The 27,543-nt window shown below is 45.6% G+C and overlaps 1 protein-coding gene across 2 annotated transcripts in view; it reads right to left on the bottom strand.

Annotated features, from left to right (window-relative positions):
* Positions 1-26,289, bottom strand: part of WDR26 (WD repeat domain 26) — a 34,975-nt gene extending 8,686 nt beyond the window's left edge. Inside the window, exons 1-8 of one of the 2 annotated variants that reach the window (XM_040451950.1) lie at positions 26,157-26,289; positions 25,951-26,055; positions 19,814-19,950; positions 16,445-16,542; positions 14,935-15,091; positions 9,122-9,260; positions 4,596-4,736; positions 1,654-1,773 (exon numbers count right to left, since the gene is read on the bottom strand). In XM_040451950.1, coding sequence (XP_040307884.1) covers positions 1,654-1,773; positions 4,596-4,736; positions 9,122-9,260; positions 14,935-15,091; positions 16,445-16,542; positions 19,814-19,950; positions 25,951-26,055; positions 26,157-26,237 — 978 coding nt within the window. In that variant the 5' untranslated portion in view covers positions 26,238-26,289. The remainder of the gene's footprint in view (positions 1-1,653; positions 1,774-4,595; positions 4,737-9,121; positions 9,261-14,934; positions 15,092-16,444; positions 16,543-19,813; positions 19,951-25,950; positions 26,056-26,156) is intronic. The other variant, XM_040451951.1, reaches the window with a different exon arrangement.
* Positions 26,290-27,543: the final 1,254 nt, after the last annotated feature.

Here is a 27,543-nt window from a genome sequence, read left to right as displayed (position 1 = left end):
AGAATTCAAGTGCTCCTTTAAGATGCATTATACCGAGGTTTATCCTAACCACTCAGAAGCTGTGATCTGGAAAAGGTTGCTGACACGGTAACTGCAGCTTTACGGAAGCCAAAACGTGCTACAACACTTTAAAAACTTGTAACGTGCTCCGACGTGTAATGTGTTCTACAGATCAGAGCTCCCAGGATTATCATCTTGCTGAATGTCCCAAGGTCGGAGAGGCACCCTGTTCCCGTTTCCCCAGGGGGCCGGGCCGCCAAGTCCTCGTCCCGAAGGGGTCAATACCGTAGGGGACGGCGGGGTAGGCAGAGACGTCGTGGTCATCTTGCAGCCAGGGACTTAAGAACAAACGGCTTAAATGCTGCCACGTACAGCGTGGTGACTAACTTGCAGATTGAGAGTTGCTAAGAGGGTATATCTTAACAGTCCTCCCGACAACTTTGGATGATAGTGGACAATTAACCGTGGTCGTAATTTTCGACGCACACGAACATCAAGTCATTATGCTGCACCCCTGAAACTAACATAATGTTACGTGTCAGTTATCCCTCCGTTAAAGCAAAACGGAGGGAGTAAGAAATAAAAGTAGGACAGTGCATTAGCCCACAAACAGAAACTCCACTTAAAAAACGGGAGGATCACACGTAGATCAATACACTGTGCTGAGACGACTGGGAACAAAAAAAGCACTGGGGGCTTGTAAGCAAGCACGTGTCCCACGGCCAGCTTAACGGAAGGCCCCCCCAGTCTGTAACGACCACGTAAGTCTTCATGATACGCATCTCCAGCGACATTTAGCGATTTACGGGATTCAGGATCTTGTTTAATTCTGGTCTTCAAAACATGTCTCGAAGTGCCCCTGGCACTGAGCCTCGAGAAGACAGGGCCTGATGACATCACACCCCTGGCAGAGCTGGCCTCGTGACAGGACTCGTCACAGGATTGTCACCTAGTACTTCTGCTCGTCAGACAGCCAATCCAAGATCAGCAGGGCAGATGCTAATCAAAAGACATTTCAAATAACGACTGGAAGGCTCTCTGGTAGCTCTCCTCACCACTTTTAGTCCTCAAATACTTAAGACCACCTGCTCATGAAACTCCGCATATTTTTGATACAAAAAACCAAAAACCTCAAAAGAATAGTACAATATTTTTCAATCCTATACATTAGAAACTTGTTTATGAGAACAAAATGCTCAGTAGAATAATTTTTTACGTCTTACTAAACTCAAAGTCCATAGTTTGTATAAAAAGGAGAACAGACAGTTCTGCACACTGCTCATTCAGAACGAGCGCAAAGCAGGTCTTCGTGGGATGTATCTTATACGAGATACCAAGGCAAGCGACTATTTTAAACTTTTTTTTTTTTTTAACGTTTATTCATTTTTGAGAGAGAGAGAGAGAGACAGACAGACAGACAGAGCATGAGTATAGGAGGGGCAGAGAGAGAGGGAGACACAGAATCGGAAGCAGGCTCCAGGCTCTGAGCTGTCAGCACAGAGCTTGACGTGGGGCTCGAACCCACGAACTGTGAGATCACGACCTGAGCCGAAGTCGGACGCTTACCCAACTGGGCCCCCCAGGCGCCCCGGCAAATGAACTATGTAAACACAACGAAGAGCAGAGGCGTGGAGAGGCGCACGACATACTCACACACTGATAGAACTGGCCGCGCTGGCCTCCGGTCACAAAGCGTTTCCCGTCTGGATTCCAAGCCACACTTGTTAAACTGTCCTCGTGAGACTGGCTCATTTTTGTCCTTAGCTCTCCCGTCTACAGAGGAATAAAACTGTGGATAAGACCTTCAGATATTCTTCTAAAGGGAATGTATAAAGAAAAGCCAACAGTGACTGGGCTATCTGGTTAGTTTAGTCCTCCTAACTGGAGAAATGAACTATTTTCACCAGCCTCATAAAAAGCAAACGAACAAACAAAAACACCGCAGCCTCAAAGAGAAATTAAGAATGTGGTGAAAAGCTCAGCCTGCAGGCCTGTTCCTTCTGAGTTCCCACTTCTCCTCACCCCATAGTCCTTTACAGATTTATTCTAAAATTGCAGTTAATGCCATTAGCAATTCCTCAAGAACATGATTAATAGATTGAAAAACTGTGCCCTTGAACTAGGGCAGGGGTGTTCTAAATTATGTCAAATTTTATACTCAAGATGCTCAAAATGTAGTAGGGAAGATGGGAAGAGAGAAAGGAAAATTATTTCTCTGATAGCTAATTTTTTTAAGTTTATTTATTTAGAGAGAGCATGTGTGCGTGAATCCCAAGCAGGCTCTACGCTGTCAGCGCAGAGCCCGACACGGGGCTCAAACCCACAAACCGTGAGATCATGACCTGAGCCAAAATCAAGAGTCAAACGCTTAATTGACTGAGCCACGCAGGCACTCCGATATCTAATTTTATCTCAACTAAAAGTCTCGGAAAAGAAGAACTTTTGTACTGTTTGGCATAGCCACTTTAAAGTATTCCCAACTACGAAAGACTGTTTAGTGGTTACAAAACTGAAACACCCTCCTCTTATTTTTTTTAGGTTATTCAACTTAGAAGGTAGACACATACCATTTAATCTAGTCTCGATTCCATTTTGTTCATGGATTAGAAAGGCTCTGAGAGAGATTAGCTGCCCTTGATGTAATAAAAAGTACATGGGCATAATTTTCCTGTGAGAAATGGGTGATCAAAAGTAAAAAGAAAACAGTGAAAACAAAGCGTAGGATCAGGAAACGGGGCCAAGTAATAAAAGCAAAGAGGACGCTAAACTAGAAAACCAGAAGTCTCCCTGATTTTCCCTGGTCCAGCAACGTTAAAACCTTCCCCCGTATTGTTAATTGCTCTCACCTACTTATCTTTTTGGGTTGCTAGAGAGAAACAGTTTAGAACCACAAGTACACTCGCAACAGCTAAATCCTCCACACTTCCTGTCACAAACACGTTAGTACACATTTCTGTAGGCAGAAATGGTCTTTTCTTCTGTTACGCTCAGGACAGCACGTATATGAGTATGTAATTACGAAACAACCTAAAAATATAAAGGAATAAGGTGAAAATGGACTACGTAACAGGCCCGTTGAGTAACACACAAGCAAACAGGCGAGCTAGAACATCGTGTAACTGTCTAGAAACTCAAAACTGACCCACAGGAAGACTGTGGCCACCATAAATCCTGAGTCTACCACTGTAGAGTTACGACGACACGTCTTCCTTTGAATGGGGAAAACAGCTTTGACGGAAAAAACCCCTTTGGTCTTTTAGGGGAGATTCACTTCAGGCCTGTTTTGCTGAGAAAGCCACGGACTCTCCTGTGCCTTGCCGCTCCCTGAACCGGATCCCGAACACACGCTGCGCGTACACTGGTTTGATAAAAATGGCACGAAGACACTAGCAGGGCACTGGGCGTGTCTGATCACGAAACGAATGTTAGATATTAGAGGATTAATTATAGCTAATGTCAGGTTAAGACGGGAGCGCGTGTTATATGGGAGAACGTTATTTTGTAGCAGGTACGTGCTTAAATATTTGGGATAAAACATCCTACGTGTTATTTCCTTCCAAACGTTTTGGATGTGGAGGTCTGTGTGAGTGTGTATGCACGTCCTCATGCGTGAGCACACACGTGTCCACACAGAATGTACGGAATGTTAACTGCCGAATCCAGGGTGCTGGGCCCAGGTCACCGCTGTATTCCTCCACTTTTGAACGTTTTCCTTAAGAAAGCGGGGTCTCACACACGAACGGCGAGTGAGCAGTGACAGAACCGCCTGGGGCAGCAGCAGAGCGAGAGTGTGGCCGGTCACCTTCAGGGCTACCCCCTGTGCACACTTCTGCAGAGTTTGAGCTCCACTCTCTCAGTAAAAACCAACTCACTTCTAGGCCCCCGGACTCCCAGGCCTAGCTCACCAACTCGCATTTTTACATTCAAACCACAGCCCGGACCACGTTCTGGCCTCGCGTCAGAAGAGAGAAAAGAATGGCATCGAACCAGCCATCTTGCAGAAGGAAGTTAAGAAAACCAAAACCACCCTCAAATCGTAACTGTAAGGTTTCCCAAACACAGGACAAAATCAATGGCGGGAACTCAATGCTAACTTTTAAAAAACGGGACCCTAGATAAAGGCCAAGTTTTCATTCAGAGACAGGAGCAGAGCGCTTACGACTAAGAGCTGAAACTTCCTGTGTTTCCCAAATTAGATGGGCACCAAACACAGGCCAGGGGACAATGGTGTGGCCGCCAGGTGAGAAGTCTGACCCCGCAGGGAGGCTGTCACGTGGCAGTTCCGCGTACATCAAACTATGAAACCACAGGGCATCCTCTGGGGAGGGTGGGGGTGGGGTGGGTGGGGAGAGTCCCACAGTCAACAGCGTCAAGTCCACCATTCCTGAAAATACTCATTCCTCTTTCTTTTCAAAACTCTATCATGCTCAGCATGATATTTAGCTTTATACACTCGGACACCTGGGCTCCATCCGACGGATTCTCTTTGCCAAGGGGGCCGAATGGCTCTGCTCTACGGGAGAGTCAAGTTTCGAGCGTGTGGATGTGCGGAACGGCTTTCCTTAAGGGCCGAAGCAGGGACGGCACGCGCTCACCTGTACGTTCCAGAGCCAGAGTTCAGAGCAGTCGTCTGGGCCACACGCAACAAGATAGTTGTCATCCGGACTCCACGCAATGTAAGACACGCCGTACGCGTGTCCTTCTAACGTCTTAAGCAGTTTTAGCAGGTGTGTGTCCTAAGGGGGAAAGAGGCCACTTGGTTAGAGTCCCCAGAGTCCGTGTCCTACTTCAATGAGCTGCGAGGGTATACTCTGAGAGCGTAATTCACTCTGAGGAAGTTTTCACAGATTTCACCAATCTCCCAGCTGAACCCCAAACAGCTTGCTTCATAAAGACACGTCCACACGGCAACATCCAGTAAGCATCCACCACGCACCAGGCCCCGTGTGCCAGAGGCCAACATAAGGACACAGGCCGTTACCTGGTGATGCTCTCAGGGACACCGAAAGCAGGTGTAGTCACAGCTACGTTTTCATTTTTGAAAACTGTTTTCTTGAGACACAACTTAGGTACCACCCTCTCTCTCAAAGTATATGACCTAGTGAATCTAGAACATTCTGTGGCCTCACAAAGAAGCCCCGTACTCATTGGCCGTTACTGCCCCCACCCGCCTCCCCTGGCAGCCACTCCCGTCTCTCTGGATCTGCCTATTCTGGACGTTTCGTACAAGTGGAGCCATCCAATATGGCGTCCTCTGCGATCGGCCTCTTTCACTCTGTGCGTCTGCGTGGTGTTTCCAGAGCCCATCTGTGTTGCAGCTGGGGTCAGCATTCTGTTCCTTCTCCCTGATAAATCCTCCATTTGTGGACACGTCAGACCCCGTGTACCCACTTGTCAGCTGACCAACACGGGACCGTTTCCATGTTCCTGGCTACCATATCTAACGCCGTCATGACCGTGGACAAGTCTCCTCTGAGTCCACGCGCACGAGCGGAGCCGCCACCTCTCCGTGTGACAACTGAAGAGTGGCTACGGTCTTCTGAGCTTCTGGCTGTGGCCGGGCAGGACGAGCACCGTTTGGCGACAGCGCCTCGTGTTAACCCTCATCAGTCTCCAAGGTTACCACCCCCCCTCGCCCCCACGGTACAGGGAAGAGCGCAAAGTCTGTGAATGTGCAAGGCCTGCCCCTGCGCGGGCCCTAGCGTGAGCCGTGTGGAAGGGACTGCGCCGTGAGCGGGGAGGTGGCGAGTGACAGGGCTGAAGAGTGGGCACCTTCACTTCGGGCTCAGGGTGAGAGGAGAGCCGCCGACAGGTTTTAAACCGGGGGCTATGGGACGGGACATCTGGCTCGAGGAGGACGTGGAAGGTGAATCTGAACGAACGGACGTAGGAAACATACACTCATAAAGAGCTGACACCACAGCCATTAACAGTTAAGACAGGCCATCCAAACAAAAGTCTGGACCGAAAGAGGTCACACACAACAGAATGGGACGACCTGTACATTTTTGTTGTGGGAACAGGAAACGGGGGCAGGAAGCAAGGAGTTCAGTTTTAGGTTTGGTCAAAGATAGAGACCAGTATCAAGCCTGCAGGATTCCAACGGCGAGGACCCAAAAGTAGTTAGGGATGGGTCTGATAAACTACTCCGATAAAAATAGGTTGGGAGATTTTTCCAGAAATGTAACTGACAAATGGATGTGCTTAATGTACTTTGTTTCTTCACTGGACCCTGAGTCTAGCATTTATTCAATCGTCTTGTCCAAACCGCCGTTGTCTGACAAAACTAACTAGGTAACACTACAACTGCCTGTGATTCCTCTCTGGGAGAAGGCTAACAGGCGTGGGGATCCGTACAAAAACAGAGAGTCTCCGGCATAATTTAACAGGGAAGTCTAGGCTTTCGGACCGGCTCAGGATCTTCCAGCAAGAAACTCTCATTCATGGCGGTCCTTCGTATCTACCCAAAGATTCACTTCTAAACTGATGACAAACTACTTTAGAAGTATGTAACTAAAAAACGAATTGTTTCATGCACATTAATTAATCCTGAAAAAAAAAAAGCGCAAAACATCAATGGGGATGTTAATACTAGGTCATTACGAGCACAGCGTCTCTATACTAACCTGTTTCAAGTGGAAATATCATGTTCATGGAATCCACTGAACTCTGCTTTAGATTTTGGGTGGGGAAATGAGTAAAATGTTTTTTGGGGGGCAAAGGTAAGAAAACCTGTCAAAAGAAATTAGGCACTGGAATCACACCAACTCAAACCTCAAAGGTCCCTACGTATTCTTTTTTCTATCTATTAAAACACACACACACACACACACTCAAGAAGATCACCAACTTTCTTACAAGTTTTTCAGACAGTACTTGACATAGAATACCATCGTGCTAAACTCTAAAATCCACTGCATTTCAAATTGGAACAAAAGCATGAATTCTGCATGTCCCAAGCTACTCTGGCTACAAAAGCCCTTCATGTGGAACTCCTGTCCTGGCAACAGCACCCTGGGTGATACCAGCATGAAGGCCCGAAGTCCCCAGCAAAGTGCACAAGATCCTCCTCGACTGGCTGCTCCGTACATCATGAGCCTCGTCTCCTAGTCCGCAGTGTAGCCTCTTCCCGGAACTGCCCGGATGCCAGCCATGTCCTCCTGTACCTGGGGGCCAGTAGTAACTAGCTTGTCTAAGGAACCGTTTACTCCTTCTTCTCCGAAGACTTACTTGTCTTACTCTGCCCTTGCTCTCCAGCTCCAAGGGGGCTTCTTCTTTGAGGCCCTGTAGCACCCAGTATAGAACAACCACACTGTATGACCATGAGCTGGCAAGAAGGCCTCGCATACAGCACGTGCTCAGAAAATAGGTGCCAAACGGTGGGAACTGCTACACGTCATTGCCAAAAGAAAATACAATAAAGCACAGTCCGATATGCTTTCTTTCCAGACATGTTGCAAATAACTGCTGAAATGCGACTCCTTGGAATGGCACTCAAAGGCCGAGACTAGACCCCACGCTATTTTCCTAATCTGATTTCCTACTCTTTGCCTGACTCACCCTATTCTCTTATTTGAAGGTGGGGGAGGGCAAGGTAAGGTCCCTCTCGCCCCAAAATGCCCCTTCCTGTCTCCCTTGATGTTGTGCACATCAAGGTCAGACTAGGTGCGCTCACCTGAGCGGCAGGCCTGTGCTCTTGTGACCCTTTGTACATATTGCATGAAACTTCCTTCACCTGTGGTCTGCAAGGAGTCATTCAGGAACAGAAACGGGGGTCTCTGAACTTGAATGGGACAAGTGCACGTCTTTATTTTCACTAACCGCAGGCCAAAATTCAGTATTTCCTTCTATCTTGAATGAAGGCAATTAACAAGGCGGCATCAGGCGATACACGAGGGACATTCACATACTGAGTATTAGGAAGGATAAGGTGAAGGTTAACAGAAATCTCAAATATTTTCACAGCACGTTACTTGTTGCAGGTATCTTGAAACACTGATGCCCATCACTACTTCAAATCTGATACCTGTTAGCTCTCTTGCTAGAACTTGTTGTTTAATGCATTAATAAAAAAGCACCATGTTATTATACTGTATCTGTTTCTATACTATCTTGACAACTCTATTTCAGCATACTTGGGCTCCCTATATGTTCTGGTTTATGCATTTAAAAATGTTATGGGGGGGGGTCCCTCCAGAGTAGTACATGGTACAAAACAAGAACGCCTGCTTTATCGCAAAGGGTAGGCCTTGTTTACCTTTCATCATTCACAGCACATAGTAGGTACACAAATCTCGAGGTGTGTTCTCCAATTTGATTTTGTTTTAAAGTAATAAACTCCAAGCCCAACGCAGGGCTTGAACTCACAACCCTGAGATCAAGAGTTGCACGTGCTACGGACTGAGCCAGTCAGGCACCCCTGATTCTTTTTTTTTTTTAAATATTTCCTTCTAGAGGCACCCGGGTGGCCCCGTCAGTTAAGCATCCAACTCTGGATTTTGGCTCAGGTCCTGATCTCACGGTTTATGAGTTCGAGTCCCGTGTCAGACTGCACTGACAGCGCAGAGCCTGCCTGGGATTCTCTCTCCCTCTCTCTCTGCCCCTCCCTGACTTGTGCTCTTTCTCTCTCAAAAATAATTAAATTAAAAAAAGAGATTCGGAAGGCAAAATGGTAACAAGTCTTCTCCTAACTTGTGACACAGTGGATGCCGTACCAATCCGGAAATCAAATATTAACACACAAACCGGCAGGGGGCATTGAGAGCAGTGGGAATGGAGTGAAACTCTTCCCGGATCTGAGCCTAACTCCGCCACTTACGAGCTCTGAGAGCCTGGGCACTTAACTTCCACCTCAGTTTCCTCACACGGAAGCAAGAGGTGTGGGCAGAGGATGAAGCCAGATCTCGCGTGCACAGACTCAGTGCCGGCACGTAACGCGCACGAAGTGTTGGTGTACGCGCATCATCTAGACAGCACAGCAAGAGGGAAGACACGACAAGAAAGGCAGGAGAATGCTTAGAACTCATTTACGTGTGTACACTTCACTGACAATCAGTCGATTCGATCACTGATTACCTTTTTGTCCTCTAAAGGGCGCCCCCCCCCGCAGCAAAGTACATACCAGATCAACGTGCCATATGATAACGGTCGTATCTTTTGATCCTGTTGCTAGTTTAGTGCCATCGTTCGAGAATTTACAGAACCACACTTCATTACAATGCTCCGTAAGGATCTGCTGAGTGTAACACGGGAACTGTCTCCTAAAACAGAGAGGTCCACAAGTAATTCTTCGTTCAAAGCAGAGGAGAATAAGAACGAAAAAGTGATAGAACCGCGTGGAGATCAGAAACTTTACAAACGAGATATCAATGTCCTTATAAATCTGGAGAATCAAGTTTCCATAGTACGTAGAAAAAGACTATAATGACATCAGCCAAGGCCATCTCAGGGGAAATCAGTAATCCAGAGTCTCCTTCAATGCACAAGTTTTTCTTTTTACCCCCGTTCTCAAGATTGAAAAAAGAGTAAAAGTATGTACCCATCAGAGAATTTTTTGGTCTGATTAAGTCAACTCCTATGAATAAAAATTAACAATCAGGTGTTCAAGTTTGCATGGGCCGGCACACAAGTTGGCCGGCATCGGGAAGGATGTATGCTGACAAAAGGAAGGACGACAGGCATCAGAGAGTCTGGGTCACAGGCTGTCGTGTCTGGCAGGTCACTGACCTCCTCTAGGCCTCCATTCCCTCATCTATAAAATGGGATCCACCTATACTTAACAGGGTTCTGCCCAAGCTGAGAAAAACATCTCAGGATCCTGGAACACAACAGATACTCACGAGTGACCACTAATACTAATACCCCGCTGGGGGGAGCAGGAAGCGCGGTGTCCAGGAAGGGCTGCAGCGGCTGGCCACGTATCAGGTAGTTTCCCAGAAAGTGGGCAACCCCTTTAATGCGAGTCTCAATTTTTCCAACCATAAACTTAGAGGGAAGGGGACATGCCTCCTGAAACTCCGTACGCAAGGGTGGAGTCCAAGGACGAGGCCGTGAAGGCAGGGTGGGGAGATGGCGCCTGACGCTCTGGTGGGCACCTCAGGGGCGGCAGTGATTGTTCTAGACTAAGGGCAGAGACTTCTACAATCACCAACCTAAAGAGGAGGAAGTTACCACAAGAATGAGTGTTCTAAGCACCTTCTGAACCATTTTGAAACTCTCTTGACGTTTTCCAACCTCCGCAGCAGCACCTCGGACAGCTTCCTGAGCTAACCTGGCAAGGCTCTGGACCGAGCCCACCAGTCGTGGAGCCTGGCCACTTGGGGCTCCCGGCCACGTGACATGCGGCTGGCATAGCTGAGGAACTTGAGTTTTAATTTTCGTTTCTTTACGTTTAAGTGGTCACATATAAATTAGTGACTACTTTGGGGGCAGTACGGCCCTGTAACGGTCTCTGTAAGATTATAAAAAAGTTACACGTTAGTGGAGAAACTTTTCTTAACTCGAGTACACCTGACACTATGATAGTAAATGTCTTTCAGGCGTGTGGCGGTGCCTCAACCATTGTTATCACCGCAACAGGTGTGTTATACACGGACCGTGTTACCTGTGCTGTACTGTTCATCCCTGTGACTTGATAACCTTCTAAGTCTGTCTGGAAAAATGGTTTTCCCTATTTTTTTACCCAACGAATCTATAATCTAAAAATATATTTTTATCAATTCGCCAGCCTGAAAAGTAATCTAGATTTAAAACCAAGTTAGCATTCTTTATCTGCACACAATGACCATCGACCGTAGCACTTGACTATTGGCAGGCTGCTTTAAACTTTCGGGTTGTCTATAAGTTGCTTTCATATTAAACTGTTGTTCTATATCTAAAACATAATCGATACCAGCTGACATTTAGTAGGCACTTTCTAGATGCCCTGCACTGTTGCGCACTGCTAATTCTCAAGACCAGCCTGCAAGGCAAGTAAACATCTCCGTCCTCGTAAGGCTCAGAGGACAAATCCTGAGTCTCACAGACCGATGACTGAATTAGGATTTAAACCTATGGCTCACTCTCCAAGACCAGTTTTCTCTCAATTATCATTTTTTAAGTTGCATTTTTCAAGACACTGTTGGATAAAATTCCAGTCAAGTAGGTACTTTCAATATCAACAGTGCTTCCCCCCCCCCCCCCTTTATGGGTAGTAATTGAGAGTGATGTCTTTTACTCAGTGAGAAACACTTTATATTTAGGCATAAAATACACAATAATTCAAATGGGTAAGATTGATCCCATGATCAGTGAAATGACAGATCTAAAATCAGAGCAATAAAATGTTCTTGAGAAAGGACCAATTCATAGTAAGAATTTAGGGCACAAATCATCCAGTCTACTACTGACAGTCATTATAGTATTTAAATTGTCATTATTTTTATCGTTAAATAATTTCTGAAAAACAGCCCTCAGTTTATTAACAGCCTAATTTTAGATGTACACAAGTGAAAGTTGAGGACTTAGTTTTCAAGTAAATTTAAAATTTAAGATGGTGTTGGGGCACCTGGGTGGCTCAGTGGGTTGAGCGTACAACTTCAGCTCAGGTCATAATCTCACAGTTCGTGGGTTCGACCCCCAGATAGGGCTCTGTGCTGACAGCTCGGAGCCTGGAGCCTGCTTGGGATTCTGTGTCGCTCTCTCTCTGCCCCCACCCTGCTCACTCTGTCTCTCAAAAAATAAATAAATGTTCAAAAAATTTAAAAAAGAAATTTAAGACGGTGTTAAAAATAGCACCTTCCCAAATAAAAGTGAATAATAGTATAGCATTTTAATCAAACTGAATCTTCACATTTTAAGTTTCTATAAATATTCCATAATAATCTTTTACTAAAAACTCAATACTTACAAAGTTCTCTATGGAAACATCCTTCCACTGGATGCTGGTGAAAAACCCCACCAATTTAACCAAAAATATGCATTCACTGTCACAGATACAAATAATACATGATCTAAAGAAAACCCTTCAGTGCTGATTAAGATTTCTACAAGTTCCCGTTCACTTATTCATAATCAATTCTCTGTCCTCCAGAGAGAAGAAAGAAAAGCTGGTATTTAGATTTCAATGCTAAGATTTAATTTATGAGAATACAGTTTTCTAGTTCCAATGCTAATCTTATTTCCCCCAGGGAGTAGAGTAGGTAATAAAAGACAGCAAAATTTCATTTGAAGACCTCTAGATGAGAGGGGAATAGTAGGAATTAAATCAAATCCAGGTTTTCCTCTCCTAGTTCAGCAACAAAGGAACAGCTCACCGTAAAGACGTGTATCCCAACATAACGTTATGCCTGACGCATCCCTCCCCGGTGCCGTTCAAACGCACCCCTAAATGTCCCTCTAGGCTGACTCCCAGTGTTCTGGCTGGGAGAATCTGGGCAGACGGGAGCCCTTCACTGAGACAGGGAAGTTAAGAGGAAGAGTAGACTCTTCAGGGACGGGAAGAGGAGAGGGAAGTCCACTTTGGACGTGCTGCATTTAAGATACTCGAGCAACAAGCACAATTGTATTAAGGTCCAAGGCTTAGGAGATGAATTCTGCAGCCCTTGCCTGGACCCGGGCACCGTTAGAACCCAGAGGAGGAAGGCGGGAGGACAAAAGAAACTGTCTGGAACACAGTTAATAAAGCACAGGTAACGAGCGGCAGCCAGCAGTGAAACCAAAGAGTCTGCAAAGCAGTCATTGGGTTTAAAAAAGAAACTGTTCGTCACCAACATCTGCAACAGTTACGGAGCTGTGCTGGCTGCAGAAATCTGAAGAGCGAAGGACACAGACAGTGTGACTGCACAGCAGGGAATTATCTTAAGCAGCAGACTCTGAGGCAGGTGTGTGTGCGTGTGGCGTGCACAATGGTAAGTAGTAGAAGCACAGAGTCAAAGTTTTATTTTGATTTTAAAAGACTACAGGGGAGTCTTTTCCAATCGACGGTGAGTTCTGAAAAGCATGAACTTTCACTCCCACGTAAAACTTCAGGAGTGCTTTCTACGCAGGTTCTAAGAGCCTGATCCCCGATCTGAGGGCAAGACAAAGTCAGACTAAACATTTTCCATCATTTACTTTCACAGGTCCTACTACAGACATTAAGAAAAACGCAGGTCCCGTGCTCATAGATTTGAGTTTCCGCACAGGAAGGCAAGCCCTTCACCCACCGACACCTCTTAAACCATAAAGGCCACTGCAAATAGCATTCTGCCAGCAACAAATTCATGCAATATTCAGCAATAAATTAAACCTTAGAAAGGCCTGGCTTCACAACTGCCTTAGTTTTAACACTGGTCTCACATTCCCCACAGGATCTGCGAAGGATGAAACCATGTCGCTTTTTAACTATAATCTCCTACCTCTTTTCAATTGAAAGATTTAGAAATTCGAAGTTAAAGAACAACATTAAACAGTAAAACAGGAAAAAAGAAAAGGACTCTAATCCATCACTTTCAGCAAGTTTAAGACACACACCAAGTCATTATCCGCTAGGTGAAGGCCAACCGTCAGCCTCCTGTTTCTACTGCATCTGGGGAGGGGAGGCAACACCGAGCCACACACAAAGCGCTCTGTGCATGCCTGGACCACGCGCACCAACGTTCGGGTTCCTGGACCCAAAGCGCGTCGCCATCCGCACTCTGGCCCCACCTGCCCACACCGGGGCTTCTGCAGGGGCCTTTGGCAAAACAAACTGGACACGCACAGCACAGCTGTTCGTGTTTGGTTCACCAGACCCAGATCGTCTCCCTCCTGAAGCCTGAAATATTTCCAGATTCGTTCTTTAGCACCTTATTTACTGAGAGAGAGAAAGAGAGAGAGAATACACGTGTGCAAGTGGGGGAGGGGCAGAGAGGGAGAGAGAGTCCCAAGCAGGATCTGCATGGTCAGCTTACAGAGCCCAATGCGGGGCTTAAACCCACGAACCGGGAGATCATGACCTGAGCTGAGATCAGGAGGTGGATGCCTTACACAACTGAGCCCCCAGACGCCCCTGTTCTTCAGTGTCTTAAAAATTAGAGCTCAGCTTTTTAAAAAAAAAAAAAAAAAAAAAAAAATTTTTTTTTTTTTTTTTAACATTTTTTATTGAGAGACAGAGAGAGACAGAGCATGAGCATGGGAAGGGCAGAGAGAGGGGGAGACACAGAATCTGAAGCAGGCTCCAGGCTCTGAGCTGTCGGCACAGAGCCCGATGCAGGGCTCAAACTCACAAACCGCGAGATCATGACCTGAGCCGAAGTCGGACGCTTAACCGACCTAGCCACCCACGCGCCCCGAGCTCTGCTTTAATTTGGAAATCATCATTAAAATAGTAGAGACAGTTTCAGTCAAAATACTCCTAATATCAAAAGTGGAGGCTCAATCCCTACAGGTTAAATTACGTATTTGGACAGATACAGCAACAAACCCAAACCAGAAAGTTAACACCTGTTACTCCAACCATGTTTAGTTCAGGGGCCAGGTTCTATTAAAAAGCAGACCTACCGTGAGGAACAAAGTATTTCCATGATCTTTATGGGCAGGAAATAATTGGGGCCACTGTTAAAATAGCGACAGCATCCAGAAAGAGAGTCCTGGCCTCCAAGGATGGCCAACACTTGGGTCAGTGGCCTCCCCACCCGACACCACTCAGAAGCCCTCACCGGGAGGGCTGGACACCGAAGGTCAGCGACCCGCCCACAGACAAGAGGAGGAAAGCACGCTCTCCAGCTGAGGGTCACTACATAAACACCTGCACGTTTCTCTGGAAACGTCAGCCTCGGTAATCCCAGCTCCACTCGTGAACATGAACGCGGTACCAGAGACACATGGTTTCACCGCGACAGGACAAAGCTCCCAAAAAGAAAACATGTTAACAAAGTTTGTACTGAGTCTGTAAGATGTTAGCCTACTTCAGAACATAAGAAGTTGTTCTCTTACCTACTGCAAACGTGATCTATGAGCAGAGACACAGAATCTAGGTTATTATCAAGTTTGGTATTGTGATATAGGCACCGATCCCTTTGTAGCTCCACCGCCTGCCGCAGGAGAGTCTGTAAACGCCGAGGGGGAAGCATCACCGATGGCGGTAAGTAGGCTTCAGGAGAAGATATTTTTAAAACAAGAAATAAAAGTAAATGTTAAAACACCAAGACAGTATAACCTTTTATTGAAGACGTTTGCTCACTCTCTGCTGCACTGGCCCTGACCCGATAATTCAGGCCCCCTGAACAGAGCAGTGGCGGGCGGTGCGACAGAATGTGGGCTTCATCAGTATTTGTCAGCGGCTACGGGGGCGCTGCCGCAAAATGGGACAGACGGGAAGGCTTTAACTTGTATTTTTTTTTTTTAAACAATTTTTAAAAACTTTATTCATTTATTAAGTTAGGCTCCATGCCCAAAGGAGGACTCAAACCCTTGATCCCGAGGTCGAGGTCACATGCTCCCTGACTGAGCCGGCCAGGTGCCCCAGGAGGGCTTTCACTTGTATGTGAATTTCCAAAACTAAACAAAAGCAAAAGCAAAACAACAACAAAAAACAAACCCACCACCAACAACCCCCCTCCCCCTAAAAGGCAGTGATGGAAAGAAAATGCACAGACGACCACGCGCCCGAGGGAACTAAGTGTCACCGCACGTGCAGGGAAATCTAGAAATCTAGAGACGGAGGGGGACTGGTGTTTTGATGCAGACACCAATCTATTCCAATCCTTCCGTGCCTCACACCTCCCGGACCACACGGTTTCCCGATTCCTAGGATGTTTACTCCTGCACCTCAACGTGCAACACACAGAGTAAAGTGATTTAAAATCCAAGAGGGCAAAAAGGTCGTTTATGTATAAAACTGTGGCAAAAATAAAACCCTTCTGCTAATTTGGAAGTTACCTATAACATTGAGGAAAACAATTAAATATGGGCCTTCCTATTGAAATCAACAAAATATTTAAAACACTTGTAGTTTGGTGGCTCCTGGCTGGCTTAGTCGGTGGAGCGCGTGACCCTTGATCTTGGGGTCGTGAGTTCAAGCCCTACGCTGGGTGTAGAACTTACTTAAAAAAAAAAAAAAAAAGTACAATAAAGTCTTTAAAAAGGAAAAACAGTTATTTAAAGGTCTGGTTTATGTCCTTTTTCTCAAACCACAGCACTTCCCCCACAAAGAAAATCTTAACGGGAACGTGACTGCGCAACACAGGCGCGAGGAGAGCTGCTCTGGGACCCGCACCGCACACCCCCCACGGCTCCTGAGGATGTGAGCTACCTCCCAGACTCCAGGGCCCCGTCTGGAAACCTCCGGTTTAAAGGGCTTCGTGATGGATTTTCCCTTCTTCCCTACATTACCGCTCACTGCTCACTAAGAGTATGTCTAGACACAAGGCTACCTAATCAATTCTCAGTATCTATTTCTAACATAAGCGAAAACACAGAAACCAAAAATGAAGACTCTTCTTACTCTGAAGTTTGTCCAACAGTTTGGATCGGGAAGCCGTTCCTTTGCCCTCCCATTCTGCTTTTGCCCGGAGGTCTTCCGCATGGCTGCACATCAGATAGCTAAAAATGCGACAGAGAGAAAGCAGTGAGTACCAAACCCTCTGCTTCGGATTAAACATAATTGGAAAATATTGATTATATTTTCACTAAGAAAAACCCATCGAGAAGAAATCTCTTCAGTGGACCCAATTCGCTAATACAACTTGGCACCTGGACAGAATTATTACGACGTAATACAGTACGACAGCAGCATGTGTGGTAACTGTTACGATGGTGTCATCCACTGGCAGATTACAATCCACCAGGGCACACGGGCAGCTCTCCCTGTGCGCCCGGCTCTGCTCCAGGCGCTCCACGCGCTACTTGCTTTAACGCCCGCCGCGACCCCGCCGCAGTCCGCATGAAGCAAGCGCTAGTGTTCTTCGTACAGACGAAGCACGGAAGGCACAGAAAAGCTTCGGGAACTGGCTTAGGCAAGAGGCAAAAACGAAGGGGATGTGAACCCAGGCATTTTTAGCTGCAAATGTTGCTCTTAAATACTACGCTAACTCAGCTGCTCCTCAGTTGTAAAACAAAACTCCAAAAAACCCCTTCAGTTTACACGATGTTAATTAAACAACAACACGCTTTCAAGAGCTGATCACAGACGTCACTCAAGAAACAGAACGACTGGATAATCACCCTTGCGTCATCCCGTGAAAGGTATCGTGATCCCCCAAAGCAGGAAACCTGGGAACCGTTTCCTGGCTCACTATGTGCGCCAAAGGAGGTGTGAACGCTCAAGACACGGATTCTGGAGAACTCAGGAGGGCCCCGAGGAAGTGGAACCCTGACCTGCCTCTGGCTCCTCTCACGAGAACGGGCTTTGAAAGTCAGGGAAGCGAAGGCACGGTTCGGACACAGTGACCAGACCTAGCGAAGGACCCTCCTCCTGCTTTTACTCTGGGACGATGCTCTCAGACCTGTTCCTCTCACTTGGAAAAAGGGCACTAAATAGGGAAGTAAGGATTAAATAAGAGGGAGTACTTGAAGTACTCAGTGCACTACTTGGTATGGAGGTAGAGCTTCCTAAATGATGAGAGAAACACCCGAGACCTCCCAGTTAACAGGAGTGCCGCCCCCTCTCCTTCTGAACTGTACTTAGCCGCCAGTAACTTAGGCCCTTCATCCTCAGGAGCAGACCTACTCGCTCTCTTGCCATTTAGCATACAGTGTCTTAGCTACTTTAATAGCATGAGCAGTTTGACTCAAAATACCCTATAAAAAAAAGCCAGATATCATAAAAATTTTGGTTTCTAAAATAAATTTTTGGGAGTAAAATTTACCATCGATAATTTTATGGAAAAATTGTTTACTTTGCTGGGAGGCTCAGTCGGTTAAGTGTCTGACTTGATTTTGACTCAGGTCATGATCTGACAGTTCCTGAGTTCGAGCCTTGCACTGGGCTCTGCGCTGACAGTGTGGAGCCCCCTCGGGAGTCTCTCTCTGCCCCTCCCCGACTTGCTCTCTAAAATAAAAAAAATTAAAAGAAAATACACATTATACTTTAAGGTTTCAAATGAACCTGTTTATGGGAAACCACAGAGTGTAACTGAAAGGAAGGAGAGGGTGAGAGGAAGAAACCATGGGTCTGATCGCCAAGTCCACACCTGGCTATCTCTGGGCCATTTCCTTATGTGAAACACTCAAGGGACACACTGGATGAAGATCATTCTGGAATAAAGGCTATGTGATAAAGTTACGTGTTCTGTGACCAGACAAGACAAACCTCGTCATGGGAAAGTTCTTCAGCTGACACAGAAACCAGACCCCCTATCGGAGAGGTAAATAGAAGGAAGGAAGCGGTCAGCTACTGTAGGACATCCAGCAGCAGCACCATTTCAAGAGGCAGCGGGTGTGGACCGGCGACTCTAGAATCAGTCAAGCCGGAGTCTGGGTCTCGGCTCTTGGTGGTGTGTTAGCTGTATCCTGGACTGGCTACGTCACTTCTCTGACGTTGTTTCCTTTTCCTCAAAAACCCTAAAATGAACCCTATACCTCTCTGGATCCATCGTTTTTACCCATCATTTTGTGTCTGGAAACTCATCATCTGTCAATGCTGCCTTGGATGCTGGGGCCCTGTCCTATAATAAAAACTGCTATGAAGAAAAACATGAAGCACAGCGGTGTGACAGAGAACGCCTGGGGGGTGGTTTTAGGAGAGGATATTTGGGCTGGGACCCTAGCAACTAGTAGCTCCTCCGAAAAGATCAGGGGAAGAGCATCTAAGATAAAGGGAACAGGCAGTGTAAGTGGCCTGGCAAGTTAAGGAACAGAAAAAACATTCGTGTCACTGGAGCGAATGGATCAAGGAAAAGACGGCAGGGAAGGACCAGCAAGCATGTGGGCTTAAGCAGAGATTCTGGATTTTAAGACAGGGAGAGAAATGACTTAATGTACGGTTTTACTTCTGTATCTAGCCAGCTGCTGCGTGAACCGTGCGCCATTAGAGGAGCAAGAACACATACAGTGGGACTCATGAGGAGGGTACGGGAATATTCTAGCAGAGCTGGTGTGGACTAACTAAGGTAGAAATGGTGGAGACGGAGAGAACTGGACAGATCTGGTACGTTTTAGAGTTAGGCCGACACACAGCAGAGTGAAAGGGTTAAACACCTGCAAGGATGAACCTTGGGCTTTGTTCGGACGAGTGGGTAGAAGGTCTTACCGTTTACAGAGGCAAGAAAGTGAGAGCAGGGGTGGGGGGAGGGGGCAAGCGGATTGGAGAACTCTGCTGTGAGCATTCACCGGACACACCCTGGAAACACCCCGAAGACGGCAGGCAGGCCAGAGACACGCGCGGGGAAGCGGGAGCCTCGTGCACAGGAGGCACCTGAAGGTGCGGCCCAGAGCGTGTGCGCGAACAGAAGGGGGGCCAGATCCAAGCCCCACGGCCCCCCGACACGTACACGACTGACGCGAGGCTCAAGTGGGGCGCCTGGCAAGGGCCCGGGACGCGACGGGTACACGGTAACAGAAATGTCTGATGCTTCGCACCAGAAGCCTCGCTGCCTACTGTGTTCACAGACAGTCGTGCCACAGGGCTTTCCTGCAAGACCACGAAATGGCAGCACGCGCTTCTTTTTTCACCCTCTTGCGCGGCTGATCCCAGAGCCTCCTGTGAGGACAACGACAGCTTGGACACGTGAGTGAGTTTATCCAGACGAACACGGTCCAAGAGTTCAGCCATCTTCAGATGCGGGCACGCCGTTAAGGAAGAGGGACTCGGGAGCGGCCCCCTGCTGGCCCTAGCGGCCCCTTCATCGGCCTGGCTCGGGCCGGGCCTCCTTACCCGCTGAGAACATGGATGCGCTCCGTGTTGTATTTCAGTGGCGTCAACTCGCAGCGCAGAACTTGAAGTGCCTCCAGGACCTTGCCGTCCTCCAGGTACTCCAGGTACTTCTGCTGCAGCAGCAAAAACTTCATCCTCTGACATGACAGAAAGCAGCAGTCAGGGGAAAAAAGTTGATGGAAGTTTCAGAAAATGTTTGTGCCTAAACAGAACAGTAGAAAGCATTCTACTATGCCCTTTGAAAATAACTTTTCATAAAGCTTTACGATGACTCAAACATTTCGGGTTAACAGAGTCACAGCAGATGAAATGTGACTGCGCAATTCCACATCTTAATAAAACTCTGCTTTCAACGCACAATCGCAGATCAGGTAAGGCCATTAGTGACCATCGCATCAACACAGGGAAACACGAACTCTGCCCTTAAAACATTCACCTAGACTTTTATTTCTTTTGTGAAAATTCAGAACTATTCCAAGTATTCTAAATTTGTTTTAAACACCTGACTTTTATAATTGCATTAGGGGGTTTTATGCAACAAGTTTGGAAAAGACAGAAAAACTGGTTCTCAGAGGCATCGTTTAAAAAGTACAATGCAGGGGCGCCCGGGTGGCTCAGTCGGTTAAGCACACGACTCTCGCTTTCAGCTCAGGTCATGAGCTCGGAGTTCGTGAGTTCGAACCCTGAGTTGGGCTCTGCACGGAGTGCGGAGCCTGCTTGGGATTCCTTCTCCCTCTCTTTCTGCCCCTCACGTGTTCTCTTTCTCTCAAAGTAAATAAACTTAAAAAAAAAAAAAAAAGAAAAAAAGCTAACCTGAAAAGTCTGCAGAAGGATTCCAGTTTCGTATTTGGGGACTGGTAACAACCAGAGCTCTTGAAGCCCTGAACTGGGAGGCAGACAATTATCAGCTCTTTGCCCCCAAAATGACAAACCACTTTCAGCTTTATGAAGCACTTTCACATTTAGTTTTTTTCTGGAATGAGTTTGGTTCTAATTCTTTTTAATGTCCCTTTACTCTATTATTAGCTGGAAAAGAGATACTTATGAGCAGCCAGGTGAGAATCTTTTACAATCGAAGACCCCTGCTTACAGGGGCTCTCTTGTCACTTCTGCCTGTGGCGCCTGAGCATGCCACAGGTGCAGAAAACGTCAGTCATATTCGAGACCCCAAGGAACTCGGTGGCAAAGATTTTAAATCTACTTAAAACACCAAACGATAGTTTCTTCTTCTTCAGTAAGAGGCTTACTGTGAAAACATTATTTATATATTGCTATCCAAAAATGGTGTGGTGAAATTATTTCTTCACAGAGTTAAGGGTACCATGAGCCTCCCTACATTAAAAAAAATTTTTTTAATGTTTATTTATTTTTTTGAGAGACAAAGCAGGGGAGGGGCAGAAAGAGAGGGAGACACAGAATCCAAGCAGGTTCCAGGCTCCAGGCTCCAGGCTCCAAGCTGTCAGCACAGAGCCTGACACGGGGCTCTAACCCATGAACCATGAGATCATGACCTGAGCCGAAGTCGGACGCTTAACCAACTGACCCATAGGCGCCCCTACACGGTTTTCTATTAGGCAGTATTCAGAAAAAAGGCATACGTACAATCTTAGAAAAATGGTTTCTAGCAAAAGTAAACGAAACAAACCCTGTCCCTTAGGCCTACATTTAGACACATTGTTTATAAGACATACTGCATATATTTGGTGATCATCTAAAACTTCAACCTGTAACTGAAGAACGATGAAAACAATTTCAAACTGTAACATGAGCTCCTACAACTCTAGAATTTACCCTTACCCAATTTTACACTTAAAAGTCAGACTGCCTAGTGAATGCTTCAGAGACAGACCAGGACCAAGACGCCCTGCAAAGCGTGTTGTTCATGGAGCCAAAAACTAACCTCTGTGTGTAAAATAAAAAAATACTTTGAAGTCCATCAGGTGACAAAAACCAAAAGAACAACTTAAAAACAAAATAATTTTATATTTGAAGTTATCCTGGATATTCTCACCATTTTATCTTCTGGAAAGAAAAAAAAAAAAAACCTCTATGAAATGTAGATTTCCATTTATCGATCTGCTGTTACAAGTTTCATTTCACGTAGTGTTTCTAATTAAACGTGAGAATCCTGTTTAGCGGCAAAATTTTTCATTTAAATGCCACATGGAACTGGCCAATAATATGTGTACTTGATTTCTTCAATAAATTTTCTCAGCAATTGGAAACTTGGAGAAAATTACTTTTTAGCACTCAGGGCGAATCTTTATTTTCTGGGTATCCATCATTAGGTTCCAGGCACACCCCCGCTCAGTGTAGGTAGGGACAGTGCCCCAAGTGGGGTTTCCCCTTTATCTTGCCACCAAGAGCCTGCAATACGATGTTACTCTCTTCCTAAGGGGCAGAGGCAGCACAGGACACAGGCAGAGGACGTGGTCGGAGAAGCCGGTGTGAACACGCATTCCCTGTACATACGGGGCACACCAGACAGGCAGTGCACAGACTACCCGAGGAGGCCTTCTATCCGGATTGAGACAAAGAATACCCTCGCAGGGGCACCAAACCCTGGTGGCGGGCATGGCGAGTGACACACCGCCGGCCCAGCACAGCGAGCGATTTGGTTGGAAGAGGAAATATTTATTCTCCTAAAAATCAGTTCGATTTGTATTTGACATGTATGAGAAAGATGAAGAGTACAACTGTAATTTACTTCCCAAAACTGTAAACACAAGTTCAAGAAAATTAACATCGTTCATAAATGATGTTAATTATTTACCAAAAAAGTTTTAAAAAATTCGGCAAGAGTAAGGTTTGCTGAGCTGGAGACAGAGCGTTATTAACTTTTTTTTGCTTTAAGAGCACAAGCTTCTCAAATGAAGAAAGAAAGAGACTAAGAAAACAGGCTCCCCTTTCTGTCTTCTCCCAGCTCCTAGGGGGACCTCTGTGAGAGATTATTTCTGTCCTCTGATCATCTCTCAGAGCCCTTCCGCCCAGGGAGTCTCTGTCCCTTCTACCATCTAACGCAAGAAATGGATAAGGGACAGCTCCACGTGGTAAACCCTGTCCCCCTCCCCCGCCCCCGGCCCACCCAGTATCGGGGCTGCTTCACTCTTTCCTCCCACCATTCAACGGGAAGGAAAACCCCGAAGTTGCACAGGAAGTCTGGTTATCCCAGGCAGCCTCCTAGCTAACTCAGGAGTGCCTCTCACTAACTCTGGAATAAGGTTATAACCAAGTCGTAGCAATTAAACCATGACTCAGAGGAAAGGGGAAATGAATTCTATTTAAACCATGGCTTTCAAAACCCCTCCCTATTTAACTTTTAAATACACTAGTTAATCTCTGTCCCTCCAATTAGCATTTGAACACTATTCTTAAACACATTTCTATACACTAAAAAATACATAAAACTTTTAGGGGCGCCTGGGTGGCTTGGTCGGTTGAGTGTCCGACTTTGGCTCAGGTCACGATCTCGCGGTCTGTGAGTTCGAGCCCCGCGTCAGGCTCTGTGCTGACAGCTCAGAGCCTGGAGCCTGTTTCAGATTCTGTGTCTCCCTCTCTCTGTGACCCTCCCCCGTTCATGCTCTGTCTCTCTCTGTCTCAAAAATAAATAAAAAACGTTTAAAAAAAAAATTAAAAAAAAAATACATAAAACTTTTAGACCTAGTTTCCTATTCTACTGGCCTCTACTACCAACCCAAACTCCCCAAACGTGTCAGACCATATTTCAACCCAAAATGAAAAATCTTGATTCACGAGCTCACTTTCCAGAAAGTCCAGAGCAAATTCTGCTATTTCTGGTATCATCTGACTGGAAAGCATTTAAAAACATGGTATTGGGGGGGGCAGGCGGGCAGGGAGTAGATTGGGTGAATAAAAGTATTTTTTGAGTTTAAAAAATAAAATATAGGGGCGCCTGGGTGGCTCCGTTGGGCTAAGCGCCGGACTCTTGATTTCGGCTCAGGTCATGATCTCATGGTTTTGTGGGTTTGAGCCCCAAGTCGGGCTCTGCACAGAGCCTGCTTGGGATTCTCTCTCCCCCTCCCACATGCTCTTACTCTCTCTCTCTCTCAACATAAGTAAACTTGAAAGAAAAGTTTAGAAAGTGAAATACAATTTTAGCCTAGACTAAGCCATCAAATGTGTCTGGGCATACAGTAAGAATAATGACGCTAAAAGAAAGCTCCATGTTGTGTTCCATGGCATTATTACAACTACGCTTGGATTAGATGATCTTTCTGGAGATCGAGTGGGGAGAGGAGCAAATCTGAACACAGACTCGAAGGGTGATAAAATGCTGAACTGGATCTTAAACCTGGAACCTTTCTCTTCGTATAAATACCTAAAAAGTTTGATGGCGTGAGGCTCAGCCAGAGATTTAAGCTTCATCTTTTATTAGATCCTAGAACGTTCTACAGACTGAACAGGCTGTAAAAAGAAAGGATTCCTCCTCATTATCTGCAACTACCTTTCCTGAGTTTACATGTTGCTTCTAATGAAGATTTCAAATGAGACAGTCATACCCTAAATCCAAGACACAAGCCCCACATTTCTATAAGAAAAAAATAGGAAGTGAGCCTATTAAAATTTCACTACTAAATTACAAATGTAATTTGAAGCAAAGCTTACAAAAGGCCAACAATCTCCCCAAAACTCACACACTTCTATTTTTTGTCTTTATTTCAGGGTTATCTTCCATTCTGCCAGAGCTAATCGCTTATGAGAAACTGCTCCATTAAAATATACTTGGTTGTTTTGTTTGTTTGTTTGTTTGTGATAAAACCCAAACATAATGACTGGGGAAAACTTACAACTGCTGGAAAATTTATAACCCTCTTAAATATAGATGTTTAACTTCTGTTTTCATTTTTAATATTTGACAGGGAACTGATTATTTCACAAGTTATTTTATTATCAGTCATCTGATTCAAAAGTAAAAATTTTAATATTTAAGTATTTACTGAGAGCAAAAACATGTATACTAGATCATCAATTTAAACTAATCCACATTTGTTCATACTTTGTACCTTTAATTCGCCTTAAGTCTATTCCCTAGGATTATATATTACTGTACAAAATCATATCATGAATTTGAAAACTCTTTTGTAATGAAGATTCACACACACACGCCAAAAACAAAAATAAGAGACCCTGTTAGGTTTACAGACAAAAGCAGAAAGATTAATGTTTGGCCTAATTAAAAAAAAAACAACAACAAAAAAACAACAACCAAAGGTAACAGCAGTCACTTACTAATATTTAACAAACAGCTGGTTTCCCTACTTCACTTCCTATTGGTGCTCCTTCCCTCCCCCACCAGACAGGAAACTGCTTCTGACAACAAATGAATCAGCTAGAAGTTAAAAGGCCAGGAGCCTGCAGCTGATTCTCCATGGTTTCCAATCACAGGCACTCAGAACATCTTATCCCCTCCTCTCCCTCACCGACATCTACAGAAGAATTAAGGTCCTCTCAGTATAAAAGATTCCTGAAGACTGAGCAGAGAGGCTAACCAGTTTAACTCCTAAGTTGACCTCGTCAGGGAAAGAAGGCCTGTGAGCCGAGCTCCGTGGTCAGATCTGCTCACAAACCCCCTACCAGACCAATATACACTGACCAACTCAGACACTGTCAGTTCACACGACTGCAAGAATGGAAAATGGTGAGCACACCGAAGGAGGTGGCTTGAATGGACTGTTATTCCCAAAGATTAAAGAAAAAAAAGACAATGTACCAGCTACTTAGGATAGATCTCCTTTGCATCCTTAGGATGCATCTCCTTTGCTGGTATGTTCAGTATAGATAATAGAAAAGTAGAACTTATGTTTGATTCCACATAAAACTGTTCTTAATGGCACCGAGAGCACAAACACCCCTCGATCAATTCTGTAGAAGCTTAATTTATAAACGAGGTTCAAACGACACATCTATTAAACATGACTTTAAAGACATTTAACACGATTTTCAAGACATAAAACTCAAAACTTTAAATCATTAACACTCATCGCAGTTTACAAACTTAACTATGCAAAATTTAACAATTTTTAGGCTTTATCTTTTATAGGTAACAGAAGCCTACAATTATCAATAACCTACTAAAATAAGCATGAATGTGAAACTAAGAACAAAAGTGTATTTACCACAATTATTCCCAACAACGTTTGAGAGATTTCAAGTGCGCCTCTTACCACAATAGCATGAGGAGAATGCACTAAGGGCTTTAGTTCATTCAGGTCATTTTCTGCCTGCAAAAATTGGTATAAAAGAAAAACAGAAATGTCACCGGATGCACATTCAAATATATAATTTTAGCAGCAGTCACACAGCTCTATATGCCCTACTTTACCTTATCCCAGTCTCCTTCCATGACATGATTTCGGAATTTGGTGGCAGAAGGATGTTCTAAACGACATCCTGACTCTTGCATGAGGAGATCAACAGTCTGGCTGCAGGAGAGATACAGTGTAAACAGACCTGGCCAACTTTAGGGTTTACCCTTCTAAATACACTAACGTCCATAACAACAGTTGCGGAAGTTTTCAAGCTAAGTTCACGATGAAGAGAAAGAAAGAAAGAAAGAGCTTTTCAATGTGCTTGGCTCACCAAACTTGCATTTTTAAACTGCCACCTTCCTGTGCTTATGTCAAGTTAAAGGCCTTCTTGAAACCAGAATTAGAGTGAAGTTCTTCCGATTTTTACCACGTAATTCCTCAGCAGTTTAGCAAAGTATGAAATCTCCAAGGACGTGCCGTAACAGACGGGTCAAATAAACGAAGACCCAGGAGGGACAGACTAAGCTAACCACCTTACAACGTTTCAGAAGACAGAAACTGTCAGCTCCAGATAAGGTGATCGGGACGACCTGGGTTAGGGAAGGAAGGGCCTTACATCCAGATATTACGTTCGCACGGAAATTCTACTAGGTCGCTCTTTAAAATTAAAATAAATCCAGCATCAAAAATCACTCTCTTTCTCGCTCTACTAAAAATAGCAAATTTACTATGGTGTAGGTTCCAAACAGTCACGAGTTATTTCCTCCTGCTGCTGTCAGCTTGCTTCTGGTCTCAGTAATATGCTCTGTTCACATTTACAAAATCTGTTTTCATACTAATCCTTTTCCTCAGGGAACAAAGTGAAATCTTTCGAAGACGTGTTTGTCTTTGTGAGCTGAAAAGACTGATCAAATGTAGTTTCTTTCATCAGATAGTTCGATACCTGAGACTCTCTCCTTTACATGTTTGGGTTTATGATTCGATGCTTTCTTGCTCAGCTCCGTGCGTTTTGCCAGAGAATCAGAACACTGAAGTCACTTCTAGAAAGTGGGGGCCCCCCCCCCCCAACAAATCTATGAATCCAGAACCACAGCTGGGCTGGCCCAGAGCTCACTGGGGCCCCTGCTTCCAAGCGGAACTGGCCGGCCGTCCAGGGCACCCCCACCCACCCCACCTTCCACCCGGGCAGGGTTTCTTTGTGCGCACGGCCCGGTGGGTTGTGGCCCAGGTCGCTGTCCACCTTCACCCAGCTTTAGGCACTGCAAGGCCACCCGCATCGAATCTGCACATCAGCTGTCCCTTTTTCACAGGCAATGGCTTTCTGGGCCCGAAACCGGGGCCTGGGGCAGTTGGTGGCAGGCCTCCTGCGCGTACACAAGGGCCTTCAAATGACAACAGGGTTCCACTCGTCCACTCCCACCAGGCTTCCTGCGCGGCCTCCCTCCCAAGCGTCCCGGCCCC

The sequence above is a fragment of the Herpailurus yagouaroundi genome, unplaced genomic scaffold, assembly GCF_014898765.1.
Source record: "Herpailurus yagouaroundi ecotype Mexico unplaced genomic scaffold, PumYag 205, whole genome shotgun sequence".
NCBI lineage: Eukaryota > Metazoa > Chordata > Mammalia > Carnivora > Felidae > Herpailurus > Herpailurus yagouaroundi.
Note: the sequence above shows the minus strand (reverse complement) of the source record. Positions and strands in the feature narration are given on the sequence as shown.